General features: G+C 40.7%; 1 protein-coding gene and 1 long non-coding RNA gene across 10 annotated transcripts in view; one reads left to right on the top strand and one right to left on the bottom strand.

Annotated features, from left to right (window-relative positions):
- LOC120786323 overlaps positions 1 to 7495 on the bottom strand; it is a 64812-nt gene extending 57317 nt beyond the window's left edge. For 2 of the 9 annotated variants that reach the window (XR_005706702.1, XR_005706701.1), the window contains exon 1: positions 7318 to 7495. This is a non-coding gene — a long non-coding RNA (uncharacterized LOC120786323). The remainder of the gene's footprint in view (positions 1 to 7317) is intronic. The other 7 variants (XR_005706703.1, XR_005706704.1, XR_005706699.1 and 4 more) reach the window with 6 other exon arrangements.
- LOC120786321 lies at positions 7467 to 11875 on the top strand. Its single transcript, XM_040121723.1, has 2 exons — positions 7467 to 7784; positions 9615 to 11875. Exon 2 carries the CDS (start codon positions 9619 to 9621, stop codon positions 11410 to 11412), a length of 1794 nt encoding a protein of 597 aa, XP_039977657.1. The 5' UTR covers positions 7467 to 7784; positions 9615 to 9618; the 3' UTR covers positions 11413 to 11875.
- The last annotated feature ends 5999 nt before the right edge of the window (positions 11876 to 17874 follow it).

The following is a 17874-nucleotide window of genomic DNA, read 5'->3' as shown; positions in this document are numbered from 1 at the left end:
TCGAGATTTACCCCAAATTGCTTTTTACATGGATGTCTGACAGGAAAAAATGCGAAGGAAAAAATATGTCTGTCTGTGCTGTCTGCAGAAGCTGTCTGTTGAGATGCAAAGTGCTTTTTATTCTGTGATTTCATACCGATTTCATCATCAGGATAGAGCCTTGTACAAATTCTCTCTGATACAGACATTTTACTTTGATTTGATGCTCCTTGTTTACAACTTTATCTTTTATATTAAACACATTATTAAAACATGTCTGGAAGATTAAAGCCTGCAAGAATGAGAAAATCCTGTGTTCGTGTATTAACTAAGTCCTGCATCTCAAACATACTGTACACTGCGATTGCAAACACAGACTCTACTGTTAGACCACTGTGTGCAATGTATTTGGTTTTGAAGCAAAATTATTCTGTAAATTCTTCTATATTTCTTGGCTGGTCAAGCTCCTTTGTCATTTAAATGTTGTCATCCATTTTAGACAAATTGTTTCCCGCCTGACTTCACTGTGTGTAACGAAGCAGGCTGCTCCTTCACGCCCATTACCGACAAAGACAATGTGGTTATGAGTGGCCTTTAAAATTTCAGAGACTTCAGAATACGCTCTTTTCTTTTAACAGTCTTGGACTCAACAAATGTTTTGCCTCTCTGCCTGCTGCAGTAAACAATGGCTTTGCTGTTCATCTACAAAGACTGGTTGCCTGTGAATTTGCTTTAATCATTAATGTCACTCCATTTGCGTGGGTGCGCAGGTTGTTACGAGATTTAGTATCCAAGACTATTGCCATTTCTGCCCTGCGAAAAACACAAAAACAAACAGGCATAAAACTCCATTTGCATGCGAGATCATTCCAAAGACAAATGGTTGTGATATTTTTCAGGGTGTTTATTGGTTGAATGGAGCGATGGCTGTGACTCACTGAGGCACTCGAGCCTGTCATTTTTATGCTGAAAACAAACGTACAGATTGGAAACAATCGGAGGAGAGAGGCTGGGAGGGAGATTGATTTCCTCACCGCCATTTCTGATCCATTAAGCTTTACCTATCCCTTTCACTCCTGATCCAGCTCCCCTCACACACCTGCTTCCTTTTAGGACATTAGTTGTGTTCAGAGGGGAGGTAAGACATACTGCCTCTCAGCCTCTGTTGGTAAGTGCATTCATCTTGTTGCTATACCTGCTTTGTGAACTGAGAACCACTGTATCTGTGCAAATGACTGTTTATAGGCAGAAGGTCATTATTGTTTTTGTTCACCGGAGCGCCTTCCCACTGTAAAGTGAACTATACCACAAGAACGGAGAGAGAAAGAGAGAGATTGTTATGGAAAGCGCAAGCAAACACTGCCTTCTGCCTCTGCACTGCAATACTCAACTAGCAGCTACAGAAGATGTTACACAAGAGGCTGAGCTTTATCAAAGAACACTGGTGCTATTGTCTTGCACTCATAACCACCATGCTCTAAACATTACAAAGCACAGAGCCTGTTTCTCAAGATATAGAACAGAGGTCTATATACGAAACTGATCCAAACAAATGATACTTGGATGCTGTTCACTACTAAAGAAACATCTTACAATATTTGCCCTGCAGTTACACCACTTTAGTGAAGCTCAGTGCTTTTCTTGAGAAGGTTACAGGTGTTGATCCAACTCAGTGGTTCTTTTTGGAGGGTCACAGGTTGTAGTGTTAAGTAGAGGTCTGCCAAAGTGTTGGAATCGATGTGAAACAGACCTGCGGGAAAACCTATCCAAACCTGACATTCATAAATTAAGATACCTTCCAGGCGCGTTTTTCAGACATATGAAAATACTCAGCTTGTCTTTGACATGGTTTTTTTCACAAAAAAAAATTTCAATTGCCTAGTAATAAAATAAATAAATTACATCTGCTGCTTCTTCCTCATTAAAAAATCCATAGACTATGAATATGCAAATGTATTTACTTTTAAAAGTTTAATCACTGCATACGCAATGTCTACTACTTTCAAAGTTTCAAGTTTCCATGTCAAACTTGTGTTAAATTGCATATTTGACCATGACTGTCGTCCAGACTAGTTGTGATGTCCCAGAATCCTGCTCGTACGTACATATCTTAAAAAAAAAAACAAAAACAAAAAAAAAAAGCCTTGTAGTGTAAAACTGTGCACATACATCATTCTGCACAGTGAGGGTCAAACAATGCAGTAACATTAAGCAAAACACATTTCTGATCGGAGGGAGACTTTAATTTTCGAAAAAGAGAGACCAGATCCAAAAGGGCCCTAAAGAAAGTAATGTGCGTTCATGTTATGTCCCGTTCACGTAAGCCTCCAACTCGTAATTCAGGTTTTAGATATCGGGAATATCTGACAGCGACAATGTCTCCCACTCGGGGAAAAGAACTACAGACCTGTCAAAAAACTGTTGTCGGAATGGCTGAAACTGCACCACTACTGGCAGGCACATCAAAATAAAATCTAGTATTATCACCAACACAATCCATTCAGCTGATTTTATAGGAGCTATACACTGTTTGTATCTGGTTTCACTTGGTAACGAACTTCCCATTTTGCCGACATTGGCTGAATGCAGCATAAGACCCAGTCTGAATAGACCTGATGATAATTACACCCAATCCAAAAATGCCACTGACCCCAACAAGCAGAGCAAACCATCCGCAGCATGAAGCACCACCGATTAATAAACAGCTGTGTTTGAAAACGGTAGCAGCACATGTCATTTTTTCCTGCACTTTATAGTTCACATTCTCCATCTTTTTACTCCATTCTATTTCATCATTTATTTAACAGGGACAATGGACAAACCCCTGATATACAGTAGCTTAAAGCAAATTTTCATCGGTGGTCCCTGGACAGGAGACGTGTGATGACACAGTAAGAGATTTAACAGTAAGAAACAGTTGGAGTGATGTTAAACAGGTTGACACGGACCTGAGATCTGCAGCAATAGAATGGGAACCTACCTGGACCTGACGTGACTGAATCGACCTTCAACCTGGACCAAATTGGGTATTGCATTGGTTACTAGGAAGCACGCTGACTCCAGAGAAACTCTATCGTTAAGTAAATATCCCATTAAGTGTCTTTCCATCATGAAGGGTCTTTTTCAACTGGTGTAAAAACAATTTGCTCTGCCTTTAAAATTCCCTTCTAAAAATAGCGACACTCTGTTAAGAAGGACAAATGTTGGTGAATGCTAACTTTGACATGACTCACTTATGTAGCTGTCTCTTAAACTGTGATTTTTTTCAGTGGTCATTCGCTGAATTGCTAGGTGGTGCTTCAGTCAGACACACAAAGTTAACTCACGTGTAGGCGCCTAAGACACATGCCAGTCAAACATATCGCAAAGGACATATTATGGCATAATTTCAGCACTACAATCTATAGCCCCAAACATGGCTATAACTTGAGTCCTCGCTCTCAACAGGTGTCACTCTCAAAAAACAAATATTACGATCTTCAACAAATTGGCAGCTACTGCAGGACCAGTGTAGTGAATTATAAATCGGTAAGTCATTTTGAGTGAGAGCCTGAGAGAAAGATGTGGCTTGATGTCAAAGGTCTTGTGGAGGTGCTTGGGTACAGTGGCCTCTGCTGGGTGGTAAGGTTACTGCACAGAGGGTAGAGATCGATGATAGAGATGTGAAGGGGCACGCAGCCCTGAGATTTATTCAAGAACGGGCTGATGATCTCTAATTAGTTTAATCCTGCAATTAATCTATGTGCTCCTGCTCATGTATACCTCAAAATACTGGAACGCAGTCAGCCAACTGTTGTGGTGGATTATAATTGACACGGATGGATCCAAACTGCTTACTGGGAGAGGCTGCGGGATGCATCTGCCCTGCCTTTGCACAGCTGCTGGAGAAGGATGACACCAATGTTTGTCTTCTTAATTGAACTGGAAAGTGGTGGTGTTTGTGAGATGAATCAGAAGTCAGTCATGAATGAAGCTCATCAAATTATACCTGAATTGTTTTTAAATACTGGAACTAAGTGTACTTTCTCATACAGTCAAATTAATATCTGGCGCTAATTAGCATTACTGAGATAACAAAAACACACCGAGAACAAAAGCTGAGAGCAACAGGAGAGCTCTCACTGTGTCCTACAAAGAAAAACAATAAGAGCAAAACAAACAGTAAAAAGAGGACACCCATATGTGCCTAACATCTATTAAAACCTCATTATGTTTGAAGGCAAACCTTATACATTAATAAATGTCAACCACAGACAGAGAGAACAAATTAAACTGGTGTTAAAAACAAAACTCTCACAACAACAAATGCCATTATTTAAAGGCAGAGCATACAGCCTACACATACAGTAAGCGATGTTTTCCCATGAACTGCTCTCAAAGACCTCACCAAAGCTATTTTCAGTCTGTTTAAAAGTAGACAACCTCTGATATAAATCAAGTAATTGCTAACAGAGTCCCAACGACGTCGTTTTAGCTTTAAGCTCCAGGAAGCAGGGATCAGCCATTGAAGTGGAATAAAATGATACCATTTAATTCATCTCCATTGAGTGGCCTAATGGCCTCCTAAGTCAAGAGTGTGTGGGGCTGTTTCATGTTTACAGAAGTGTATTTTACAGGGTAACTGAAAGGCTTTTATGTCACAAAGTGTTTGGATCCAAGGCTAGCGCTGTGGTATTCAACCCGACTCCGACAGAGCATTATAAAGAGAGGGCATTTCGCAGAGAAGACATGAAAGCGTTTCTTGGATCTTAAATGATAACTCTAATCTTGGGGCCACATTTTCCACAACAACCTACAGATAGACGGGGCTCGTGTGTCATCATTACAGTTTTGGCAGATTGTGTTACTTTATTCCAAGACAAAAAACACTTGTGTGTGAGAGTGACAGTTAAATCAAGATGCCAGCATTAAAGAGCTTTTGGTATGTCAAGTTGTTACAGTTTTTCGCATTAAATGGGATTAGAGAGGAAGTTTTTGCTTGTGGGACAACTAAATCTGGAACAAAACCAAGAAAAAAGAAAAAAAAAAACATTTATCATACTAAATTCTAAATTCAGTTACCCCAAGACATCTTGATTATGTCTCTCCTTTTGTCCCCAGTAGATTTTCCTGTCATATCATTTAAGTATGAAAAAAGTATAACCTTTGAATAAACCGTGAAACAATCCCCACGAGACCAGAGCAGGCTTGAGAACAGCCAAACCCAATAACTAACCAGCAAATCAACATCATCCTCCATCACTGCCATGTAATGACATCACCCCTGCTTCCTCTCTACTGGTGTCCCTGTGGTCTGGACTCCTAATTTTCTGGCTCGAATACCGATGCTCTCAAAAGGGCTGGGCGACTTAATCCAAGGCTGAGAGACGAGTAAATAACAGCGCTGGGCTTTTGTGAGGTCCTGTTGCTCTCTCTGTGACTCTGCAGTGTGTCAAAGTGAATATTCACCACCTGAAGAGCACCGTGATACAACCTGACATTACACAGCTCATATTGCCCCCAAATTAGATAGAGCTAGTTTGCTTTGGCTGCACTCACCGTGCCACAAAAACCCGGCCACTGTATAAACTCCAGAAATGTCTCTAATGACAGACAGATGGCACTGAAATGTGACCCAGAGCTAGAGATAATCACTGTCATTTAGTGTTAGAGCAAATCAGTGTGGGCCATTAACACCAAGACCAGTACAGGCCTAGACCAGCGGTGAGGGATCAGTGCAGAGACAGGAATTTAGCCTACACGTGTTTAAAAACTTCCAGATATACATCTGGTTTTGATGCCTTCAAACACAACAAACAACAGTTAAATTAATGCAATACAGCCCAATTTCAGACAGGTTCTAAACCAACGCCCAGCTTTGTAAAACTTGGAAGACTTGGAAACTTGGATGAGATAAGAAAGGTAAAATTTAGAGCTCAAACAATTAGTTGATCAATTGATTGGTCAATCAGCAAGTATTTAGATGATTGAGCATTACAGTACATTATAACTGGAGCTAAAATGTTTAGTGGATTAGTCAATTCTCATTTTTTTGATATGTCACAGACTAAACCATTACTCGAAAAAATAATCTTTAATAACTGATAATGAAAATAATCACTATTTGCTGTCTTTATTATAATAAAATTGATATATTTGGGTTTGGACTGCTGATAAAAACAAAAAATAAATAAAGCAATTTGAAGATGTCTCCTCAGGCTCAGGAAATAAAAATGTTGCAATGTTTTTCATTATTTTCTGACCTTGAATGGACTAAATGATCAGCCGAATAAATTAATTGAAAAATCTTTGGCAGATTAATTGCATATGAAAATAATTGTTTGTTACCCAAACCGCCCATTGTAAAGAACCAGTTTGACCTCCTAATTCAACTTTGACCTTAGCTGTAGCTAGCCAGCTGTACTTATTGTGCACCCACATCTTGTGTGCGCAATGAGGGATTATTTCCAAAATCTCAGCTGGGCTCACTTTCACAATTTTACCTGCGAATTATGTGGTTTGGGTATTTGGCTGAACTGTTGGCTTGTCTAATCATCCGACGGCTCATATTTCTCTCCAGGTCAGACTTTATCACCAAATTCCCACATATAAGCTTAATGTGTAACACGTAAAATATGCTGTCATACCTGACAGAGAAAGCTATGGAAACAAAACGAAACAAATTTCACAGTTGCCATTTACAATTGGCAAGGCAGGAAAAAGCCCGGGTGAAACTAGTAACATTCATGACGGCTCAAGGAAGCCGCACCTCACATCATGAGACAACGCCAAGGCCCTGGGACTGGCAAAACGACATGGAGCCCAACCACAACTGATGTTATTTACTAAACCCGTGCTTTTCCTCTCGACATGTTAAGATGTCTGATGTGAAAAAGGTCAATTTTACTCAGCAATGCTAGCATTTAATTACAAATGCCATGCAGCCAACCACTCAGTATTATTATTTTTTCAGCATTTGTGAATAGAAGGCATTTGAAATTATTTTAAGGTCATTATACCTTCTCTTTTATGACCTGAAACACCCCATCAACCTAGGGCCAAGTAATTCAGGGTTACAGCCTCAGAGAAACGAGGACGACGGAGGGCAACGGAGGGTAGAGACAGTTGAAAATGGAGAATGTGACCTGAGTCTGACTGCTGAGGATAATAAAGTTAATTGCAACACTTAACCCCACTGTCAGAATTTAAAAAAAAAAAAAAAAAAGAGACTACCAGTGAAGACATGAAAAGTACACTCCTCAGAAGCCAGAGGAGCAATTTGGAGCACTGTTCACCACTGCAAAGCCTGTATAATCATCGACATTCTGTACTTTTCTTAGTACATTGAACAGTTTTTACCTTTCACTTTCCATGGGTTTGTTCCAGCTGTACAGTCACTAGACATTTAACAGTATCATTTCTGTCCAAACATTTCCTCTCCCATCGACTTCCATTTGCTTCCTCCACGGTCCCGCCCACGCTTCCTGATCCATGTGAGCTCCCGTACTTGACGGAGCGTTCGGGTTCGGTTTCAGGAAGTAGCCACACTCTCACAACAGCGGCGCATAACCCCGGTCTCTTGCCAAATTATGACAAATTTTTCAAACTTGCTTCGTAAATGTGGCCATAACACGGGACACTTTCAATGCACATTCAGTCCGATGCCTGGTCAAAGCTTACTACCGGGAGATTTCGGAGTTTTTTTTTTTTCGTTCATTTGAACCACTTTGCTAACGTTTGTAGCAGGGTGTCAAATTAGCGAAAACAGCTAATGTGGCAGTAACTTCAGCTGGATTAAGATTCACAACAAGTGTTCATAAATAGAGGTGGGTGAATAAATTAATGGCTAGTTGCTTATTTAATGTGCTGGGAGTGTAATTTTCTTTAACAGTTGAGAAAGAAATTTCACCTCAATTAGGACCTGACAGTTTTAATGACCTGTGAGCAATCAAATGAAAGTGTAGAACTTCCTAGTAAAAAATTCTTTCTGATAAGGCAACATTTATAATGGGTCTATAAGCTTTAATTAATTGGTTTATTAATGGATTATGTATCATCCACAGGTGCTTTACAGATCAGTTGTAAGCCTTTGGAGTTGCCAGTTGTGAAAAAAAGCCCCCAGCACGAAACTTGGCTCCTCTGTTTAGCTCCTTAATTTATCAGGGAGACCTCTCCAATGGGCTTTCAACCACTTATTCTCCTGTGTAGGGGCTGCAAGACATCTGGACCAAAATCTGCAGACTTGATGTATTATTTTTAATGATTTCTTCACATTTGTAATTGCATGTGACAGACTAACTTTTGCAGCGCTTTTCCAGAAGGCAAGTGGGCAAATAGTCCATTGGAGTGGCTCCCCCTAATGAATTAAAGAGCCTAAACCTAAAAAAAAACAAACATGCAAAGCCATGCAGGAGGAGAACTTTCCACAACCTAGCAGCCCAAAAGTTGTTCTTATTAATAGCTATAGCTGATCGTTAAAGCATCAGTTTGGAACAGTAAGTAACGCAAACTCATAGATTGATAGGCAGTGATCCCCTGCCTGGGGGTCAAGACCCCCGGGAGGGTTCCAAGATAAATCTAAGGAGTTGTGGATGTTCAACAGGACAGGAAAATTGGAATAAAAAAAAAAATATGTTTGCCGTTCAAAATTACATTCATTTTTCTTCTGTCTACTTGCCACCAACAGTAGACATATGCAACCTGTGATGAGGGATTGCAAGTAGACATAACTTTGTTCTAAGGGGTTGCATGCCAAAACGATTGGGAACCACTGCCCAAAGGCAATTTAAGCGATAATAAATGTGAAGGAATACGGGAAAAACAATACCCTCAAACATAGACAAAAAGAGAAAAGACAAGTTAATAAAGTGTTTGCACACCCTAATCTATCAATCTGTTTTTTCATTATGTTCAGCACACAGAGGCAAAATGCACACGCCTTCCAGCTACACCTTCTTGAATGTGGTACTTTTAATTTAATTTCAGGATTGAGTTAAGACTTTGTGCACTGTCACAAATGATTTTTGTCTGTCAGTTCGTTACTAACAGGTGTATCAAGTTGCTACATTTGTTGAGGTGGGGGTCTTTAAGGTCGCCTTCATTTTATAGAGTATAGATAGTTCAGACATTTTGATAATAACATTAGAACCCAAGCAGTTAGTTGATTAATGATTGTCGGAAAAAATAAGATGCAACTATTTTAAGATTCAGTTAAATGTTCAAGTAATTTTCAAGATAAAATGTGAATCATCCTCTATTTACAGCTTCTCAACTGTGGGGATTTGCTTTTCTTTCTTGCTTGCTTTTCTTGATAGTAAACTGAATATTTTTAGGTTTTTCAGTATTGGTCTGGGGAAACATGTAATTCGATGATAACACCTTGGGCTTTAGAAATGATTCATAGGCATTTTTTGACATTTTATAGACAAAACAGCAAAACAATCAAGAAAGTAATCAACATATGATCTGATAAGGAAAAGAATCATTAGTCACATCTTCAGTACCTTATAAACAAATTCTTAAAACCATTTTAGCATTAGTGTGTTTAAAAACACCCCAAGTCATAGTTACTCTGACATTTTTAGACACACAAAATGTGTCATGGCCACTTTGATATCCATTTAATATTTTTACTCTTCTCCATTGTACACATACAGGACAATGCCACGCTTGCAGTCTGGCGTGTGGAAGCATTTTACCCCAGCCATCAAAGATGGGAGGGAAACCTTCATGTGCAACTACTGTTCAAAGACATACACAAAGAACGCTACCAAGATGCAGATGCATTTGGACAAATGCAAGGAGTACTCTGTGGTTTCGCAGGGGTCACCGGGCCCAGACGGGAGCTCCTCTGCCTCCATCCCTGTTCCCTCCTTCTCGTTCTTACCATCTGCCACTCCTGGGGGACAGTTCCTCATTGATTCAGTGGATCAGCGCAGCCAGGCGTATGCTGACGAGTGTCTGGCGAGAGCTGTGTATGCCACTTCCTCACCCCTCACTCTCACAGACAATATTTACTGGAAACGATTTTTCAGCGTGCTCAGGCCTGCTTACTGTCCACCCACAAGAGAGGCTTTGTCCTCTCATCTGTTGGACTGTGAGTATGACAGAGTACAAAACCAGGTTCATGAGGCAATAGGAAAAGCAGACTGTGTCACCATCATCTGCAGCGGCTGGTCAAACATAAAGGAAACTGGAACTATCATTTATATTGTTGCAACTCCTGTACCGCTGTTCTATAAATGCACAAAGACAAAGGAGCAGTCACATGCAAGCACAGTCATTGCAGAGGAACTGAAAGATATCATAAATGAAGTTGGTCCTCAAAAGGTCTTTGCTGTCATCACTGATGATGCCCCAGAAATGACGGCTGCTTGGACTCAAGTAGAGGACACCTTCCCACACATTACAGCTATTGGCTGCACAGCATGTGGCATTCAGCAGCTCTTTGACGGCATGGTGGCACAACCATCCATTAAGGCATTGTGCAGGAGAGCTGAGCAGGTAGTGAGGTATGTTAGAGAGCAAAAAATATTAGCAGAGACTTTTAGATGCTGGCAGACTACAAAGATAAGAAACCACAGTTGTAATGGAACAACACTGGCACTGCCTACTAGCTCTGACTGGACGGGTGTGCTTAACATGTTCAACGGCCTCCTGGAGGGTCAGAACTCTCTACAAGAGATGGCTGTCTCACCCACACTGAATGTCGAAGCATCCATCGGTGCCACTTTACAGGATTCTGGATTTTGGAAAGGGTTGAGTAGCAGTCAAAACCTGCTCAACTTGATCGGGAATTCTATTGATTACATGAAAAGAGAAGATGCTGTGCTCTCTGGTGTTGTTGACATGTTCAGTCAGTTAAGATACCACATTGGGGCCTCACTGTCCGGGTCTGTGCTGAACAGCGCTGAACAGAAAGCTGTCATGGCATTATTAGACAGGTGTCAGGAGTTCTGTGTAAAGCCCATCCACCTAGCAGCTTACATGCTGGATCCAAAGTATGTTGGACAGCAGACACTCTCCGGGGAGCAGATAAACAGGGCTTACTACGTGATATCCAACCTGTCACACCATCTGAATCTTGATGAGGGTAAAGTGCTCGGCAGCTTTGCCAGGTTCTCAGCCAAACAGGGACTGTGGAAGGGGGCTGGGATATGGAGCTCATGCCAGCATGTGTCTGCATCCACCTGGTGGAAAGGGCTGTGCTCCTCTGAGCCGCTCTCCGCTGTGGCCTCTGCTATACTCCAGATCCCTCCGACAACAGGTGCTTGCGAGCACCTACGGTCACGCTTCTGCAATACAAAGGTCCAAGGTTGTCTCTCAGCTGACAGCGTGCAGAAACTGGTAGCTGTACAGGTGAATCTCAACCTTTTAGAGCCAGGTGATTGTGAGTATGCGCCGCTGGAGAGCGAGGAAGAGAGGAAAGTTTCATTTCAGTCTGAGACTCAGTAGTAAAATAGAGTGAGGTATCTAGGAGATATGTAGAGCAGACTACATGGACTGTGATTCTCATTCAATGAGAAGGAAATTTAAAAAAAGTCTTACGAGTCCACAAAATACAGACAGCTTACTAATTAACTGAAGGATTAAAATGATGAAATGTAAATTTCCCATGAAATGTATGGAGTTAGTCTGAACTTCCTCAGCTGTGATTGCACTTAGGTCACAATCCTCTCTTCACTCCAAGGCCTGTGAAAAAGTGAAATGCACACGGAGTGACTGAATCGGATGCCTTTCATGTGTTTTAATCTATACAATGCATACTCATGTAGTAAGTTTTTTTATTACAGTTTCAACTAGTATGTATCAACTTTATAATCACGTGAAATATTAACAAATTAAGGAGTTTGAATCTTCTTTCTTAGACCGTTTACATGGTGTAAATAAAAGCATTGTATTTATTGAAGAAATGGTCTGTTCTGAGTTTATACCTGCGTTAAGAAAAGAGAAGATACCCCCCAAAAGTATGCTTTTACAGAATTAAAGAAATAATTTGACACCTCGGGAAATAAGCTTATTTTCTTTCTCGCTGACAGTTAGATGAGAAGGTAGATACCAATCTCACATCTGTCTTTTAAAAATAGGGCTCCACTCGGCAGCAAGTTAGGTTAGCACAAGTCATACAAGAAACAAAGTGTAAAACACAGGTTGTGGTTTTATGGTTAAGGTTATGTGCAGACGTATTTCTTGGTGAGGAACAGTAACTTCCCGGAGTCCTGTCACGGTCAAATGACAGGCAACCAGCGGAGGCTTGAGGAAATTACTGCTTCGTTCCCCTAAAACCCCCCTGTCGAACTGCAGCTTGCTGTTTTTAAACTTTGGTTTTACTACAGTTAAAACAAACGAGAAATAATGTGTTGATTAGGGATCTTTAGAGGTGTTCATCGGTGATTGTGTTGCCTTCTGACAGAGCTGAGCTAGCTGTTTTGCCCAATCATTGTTCTCTATGCAAAGCCAACCAGCTGCTTTGCTATAACCCTATATTTACTGGACAAATGAGAGCGGTATCAATCTCCTCATCTAACTCTCAGCAAAAAAAAAGCAAATAAACGTATTTTCCAAAGTGTGACAGTATGGCTTTAAGGAACAAATAACTCCCATTCAACAGTTAAACTTTTCACTAAAGATTTAGTGAAAGATAATATAGCTTTAGCTTGTAAGTAAGTCAAAAAGTACAGCATCCCAAAGAGCCTCTGTGGTGATGCACTGAAGCACAATGTGTTCTCTCACTTCCATTTCTCACACACACCCGCTGTTCCTTTCCTCCTGCCTGCCAACCTCTCTGCTGTGTTCTGCTGGTGGTTTTTTTCTCAGGCTGGCCTCGGGGTTCTGAGGGGAGATCTGGGCATTGTACATACTAGCATTATTAATCTTAATAGTAACGAACCACGGCAGCTCTGGAGGTGTCTCTGCCTCGAGGGCAGCAGACCTGCCATAAATGTCAGACGCTTTTCTCCACTGCATTACGCAGTAAATCTATCACTTCCTACATCTTCCTTCTCTCTCACGGTTGCTTCACTCTCCTGCCCGTTGTCTGTTTTTCATGGAGATTTTGTAGGCAGTGACAACAGATGTGTGGGCAATAGTTAGAGTGACGGTATATATCATTTTACAGCTGCAGATTCTCACGATGTTTGCCGTATGACAGATGGCAGTGGGTTGATTGGTTTTAAAGTTGCCCTTTGCGTCATTTAGTCATACCAGGCAGAATTCATGAAATCACCGTTCACTCGGGTTGTGGTTTCATTCTCGTCTCATCATTTGTATCAGGCCTAGATTGTCAGGTCATGAGGTGTGTCTGTTAGTGTTTAACGATGTCACAGTATAATGCCATTTAAGACAACACAGGTAATTCAATACAATACAACGTTGCAAAATACATGCTGTTATTTTACATATATATTTAAAATACATATCAAATGTTCAAATTAAAAACTGGCCAGATGATGGCACAAGATGAAAGTCAGGCGGTCAAAGTTATTACAGTTCATCCTGAGGGGAACATAAATGTCTCTACAAGATTTCTGCCAAACCACCATATAGTTGAGATATTTTAGTCAGTACTGAAATGGCGGACTGACCAACAGACGGACATTGGTGTCTATAGAGTGACTAAAAAGGAGCTGTGAAGCACACTAGATGAAAGCTAATCAATCTATCATGGCGAGTTCCCACTTGATAATCACAGGCCTGCTCTCATCTACCCATTTTCAAGCTCTATCTTTGTATGTGTTCTCATACGAAAGCTATGGCATGGCAAAACTAGATCCCATATTCTACAAAGTTTACCTAACCAGTATACATTCTTAAAATGAATGGAGACATTGTCACCTCCTTGACATGACGATACTACTGACTATCCCTCACCGTTGAAGGTGCAAAGAGCCAAACATTTGCCGTCGGTCTGTCCCTGCAGCAGAGTTTCTGCACTGTTAAATTTAGACTGTCAAAGAGAAGACATGCAATGACGTATATATCTACATGCAAACAAGAGAAAATTAAAAGTGTTACATTTCAGCATTGGCCCAGTCCACTACTGAAGAAACAAGCCCTGGACAGCTTTAGTTACACACATGTGCTCAAGAATTCTAGAGGGTGGTCCGGCAATAACAGCCAATAATGGAAAACTTTCTCCTTTCCCTGGGGATTTGTGATTGCGATACTGATTAAGCTGTCTGAATTCCCTATTAAAGTCTCTATACAGCACATTACCCACCGAGTCTCTGGACACTATGAGAGTAGATTTAGATGGGTCTCTTAACTCTGGACAAGTTAAACTGCAGAGGGGGCACCGTACCCCCAAGTAGTTCTGGGATGTACAGCATAGTGCATGGTTAGGAACATATTATATTCCAGTAATTAATGTTAGATTAGATCGGGGTGTAATTTTGTAATCTAATCAGGTCCACAAAGTATGGCTGCTTTAACAGCTGGTGCCAATCCAACTGTAACTCCCCCATCAAGGAGTGACACTATTATCTTGGCCTGGAACAATGGCTGGCTTTAGCCGTGACTGTGTGTATGAGACAGAGGGAGCAAGTGAGGAACCGATGGGCTGCTCACACTGCAAACAAAAGCCAGCTTGTCTGGGGATCACTGAGAGAAGAAAGTTATATTTTTCCAATAGTATCAATGGCTGAAGGATCTGAATATAAAACCCTGAAGGGAAAGATTTGAGTTGCGATTTCTTCAACAAGTCGTTCACTGCTCATTCTCCCTCTGCATGTAGCATGTGCTGTAGCCTGTACACCGTCTCTTTATACCTTGTATTTTTATCCCTTAGTACATTCTGTAATTCTCTCACACACTTCCTTCAGCAAATACTGCTATGTTGCAAAGAAGCTCTTCTTTTGTGAATGCGTGAAGTTTAAAAAAGAGCATGCGTGCTTTTAGTAGTTAAAACTAAAATAAGCATTTTTGTTTTGGTTTGGTTTTTTTTTTGGTCATATGTACTTATGTAGTCCGTTAAATGTTCATTTTGACTGTTGTGTTAACAGCTGGCACTGGAACCACAAAAGAAATAGTCCCTGTGAAAACTGTTGACAGCCTGTGGATTATCCAGAGTAAGATGGAGATCACTTCTGGAATGAGATGTGGTTTTGAATTTTCAAAAAAGGAATAGTTCAGCATTTTAGGAAAACGCGTTCGCTTTCTTTCGGAGAGTTAGATGAAAAGGCCGACACCACTCTCATGTCTGTACAGTAATTATGAAGCTAACAACGTCCAATTATCCCATCTCCTGCTCCATACATAACCCACAAACATAAGATTGGAGTTTATCTTCTCATCTCAGTCCTGAAAAGAAACTGAAAAAACATATTTGCAAACATTTTGAACAATTTTTTTAAACATAATTTTTGGGTAGAAGGTAGAAATCCTCGAGGCGGTATCTTTAATCCTACGAAAAAAAACAAAGCTGTATGCATTTTTGTTTACTGGCAGAACCAAGCCTTTAACCGAGCTGTTCCTTGTCCTAAATCATTCAATCCGTACTAGCTATTTAGAAGTATCCAGCCATTCTTCCCTGTCTTCAGTACCAATTCCTGTTTCACGGTCAAGCACAAAGGGCAGCGGTCTTAACCGAATATGCATATCTTTTGGTGTGTGAGAAAACCAGAGGAAACCCACACATGGGGATAACACACAGTGCAAACTCTGCACAGAAAAGACAAGGGTGGAGACTGGAAGCCAGAGCCTTCCTGTAGTAGGGAAGCAGTGCTGGCCACTGATCCACCCTGCTGCCCAGTTAATGTCCGCACTGGGATGTTTCTGATTCTGAAATGCAGACATTTTTTACCTTGATATAAATTTTAATTTGCTGTAGATTCCAGTCTGCACGTCTGACTCTGCGGTAAGTACAGCCAGGCTACAAATTGCCTCCTCAGCCTCAGCCTCAACCTTCTCACCAAGTCCAAAGTGGCTGACCAACTGCGTCAGTGGGACGAGGCTTTATTTAGAGATGACCATTGTGTCAGACTGTTAGGCCATGTTGCTAACGTTCAGCCTCTGTAATAACAGACCAGCAACAATTTGTGGCTAGAGCCTCCCATCATTTTCTCATTCCTCACCCAGGCCAACACCAACCCACCCGACTACCCGTTCCCCTCCCGTCCCGAGTCTGAAAAACAAAAAACAACAGATGGGCTGTGCCAAGGAGCCTGTGACTGCTCCTGGCCATTACCGCAGTGAGGAGCCAGAGGGGTGGTGGGAGGGTTGAGCTGCTTGGGTTGCAGATATGTAAAGTAACCTGGTGGCAAGGAGAGTCTTGGCGGCTCTCCCTCGCTTGGCTTGTTCTTGCTGCTCTCAGCACCTCATAATGCTGTTATAATTACATTCAAACCCAGCTGAATCATGCTTAAGTGATCACAGCATTTTTTTTTTTTTTCACCCGCCACTATAAATTTGTATAGCAAACATTAGGTAGGCTAGGGGACAAAGATGTACTTAGATTCTTTACTTAGGTTAAAGTACCAATAGCACAAAGTAAAAATACTCCATTACAAGACCCACATTCAAAATGCTATTCAATTAAAAGTACAGATGTTTTTAACCTAAATGTACTTGAAGTATCAAAAGTACTTGTTTCTGCAGAAAATTGGCCCCTCTGATTGATACTATAATATTACATCATTAGATCGTTAATGCTTAAGCATCCGTGTGTGACCAGCATTTTACTGTCGTACTCGAGATGTAGCTAGTTTTAACTAGTTTATATACAGTTCAGTCGTTTAGTCCAGTGGTTCCCAACCCAGGGGTCGGGCTCCCCCCAAAGGGTCACAAGATAAATCTGAGGGTTTGTGAGATGAGTAATGTGGTAGGAAAAAAGAAAGAATGCTACATAATGCTACATGAATCTGTGTTAATTTTTTTGATTTTGGTTAATTGTTTCTAGCAAACTTGTTTTTATTGTTGTTGTGGTTGATCTTCGAACACATATTTAAATGAAACAATTTCAAAAGTGTAGAGGGGAAATCACTCTTTAGTGGAACTGCGTAAAAATCTAGAGAGTGACAAGGGACCCCTACTAGACACTGCATTTTTGTACAGTGTCACAAACCTAAAAGATTGGGACAATATAAAATCTTAATCTGAAAACTAACCAGCAATTTCAGCTTTCATATTAGTGGAGTGGAGTTAAAAGTGCAATATTTCCCTATGAAATGTAGCTGAATAGAAGAATAAAGTAGCATAAAATGGAAATACCTCAAAAATATACTTTTGTACAGTACTTGAGTAAATGTACTCTGTTCCTACCTTTCTATTTACAGCAAATTCAGTGATATAAGGCAGCCCACGGATGGCACGGTTAATTACTATAATAATTAATACATACTTAAGCGATTAACATTGATTATAGATGTTCATTATTATGTCATGGTGAAATATGAAAAAAGTCGTGAAGACACTGATCTGAATCTGCTGTAGGTACAGTTTATTACATAATGCTTGGCTTCAAACACTTGCATCAAGCAACATCTGGATTCTGGAGAGAAGTTAAAATGTGTTGTTGTGTTTGAAATTGGTTTGTTGCTTTGAGCTGGTGTGTGATTTTGGTTTGCATCGTGTTGTGCCTCACGAGCACAGAGTACTCGGTAGGAGCTGGCATCACACACAACCTAATTTTGTTCCGGCAAACACTGGCTTTAGCTGAAAGCCAAGGGACTCATCTGGGATGAGAAATAGAATGAAATAACCCAAATAGTAATGGCACTGCTGGAAATGATGCCATATTCACTACATATGAGGTCTATCTATCTCATCTTTGCAGAGTCATTTTTTGGGGGGGGGGGTAATAGCAAGATGTTCTTATCAGACAAGGTTGTAAAGAAATTGCAAAAGAGTGGTAGGGGAACATGAAGCGAAGCCTGTTAAAGTCAGAGGGATCTTAGATTCAGCTGTTCAAACACTCTCAGT

The sequence above is a fragment of the Xiphias gladius genome, chromosome 24 (genome assembly GCF_016859285.1).
Source record: "Xiphias gladius isolate SHS-SW01 ecotype Sanya breed wild chromosome 24, ASM1685928v1, whole genome shotgun sequence".
Classification (NCBI taxonomy): Eukaryota; Metazoa; Chordata; class Actinopteri; order Istiophoriformes; family Xiphiidae; genus Xiphias; species Xiphias gladius.
This window is presented reverse-complemented; position numbering and strand designations above follow the sequence as displayed.

Excerpts from the sequence above, each read along its gene's own strand:
- LOC120786321 (XM_040121723.1), top strand. The coding sequence starts at position 9,619 with ATGCCACGCTTGCAGTCTGGCGTGTGGAAGCATTTTACCCCAGCCATC.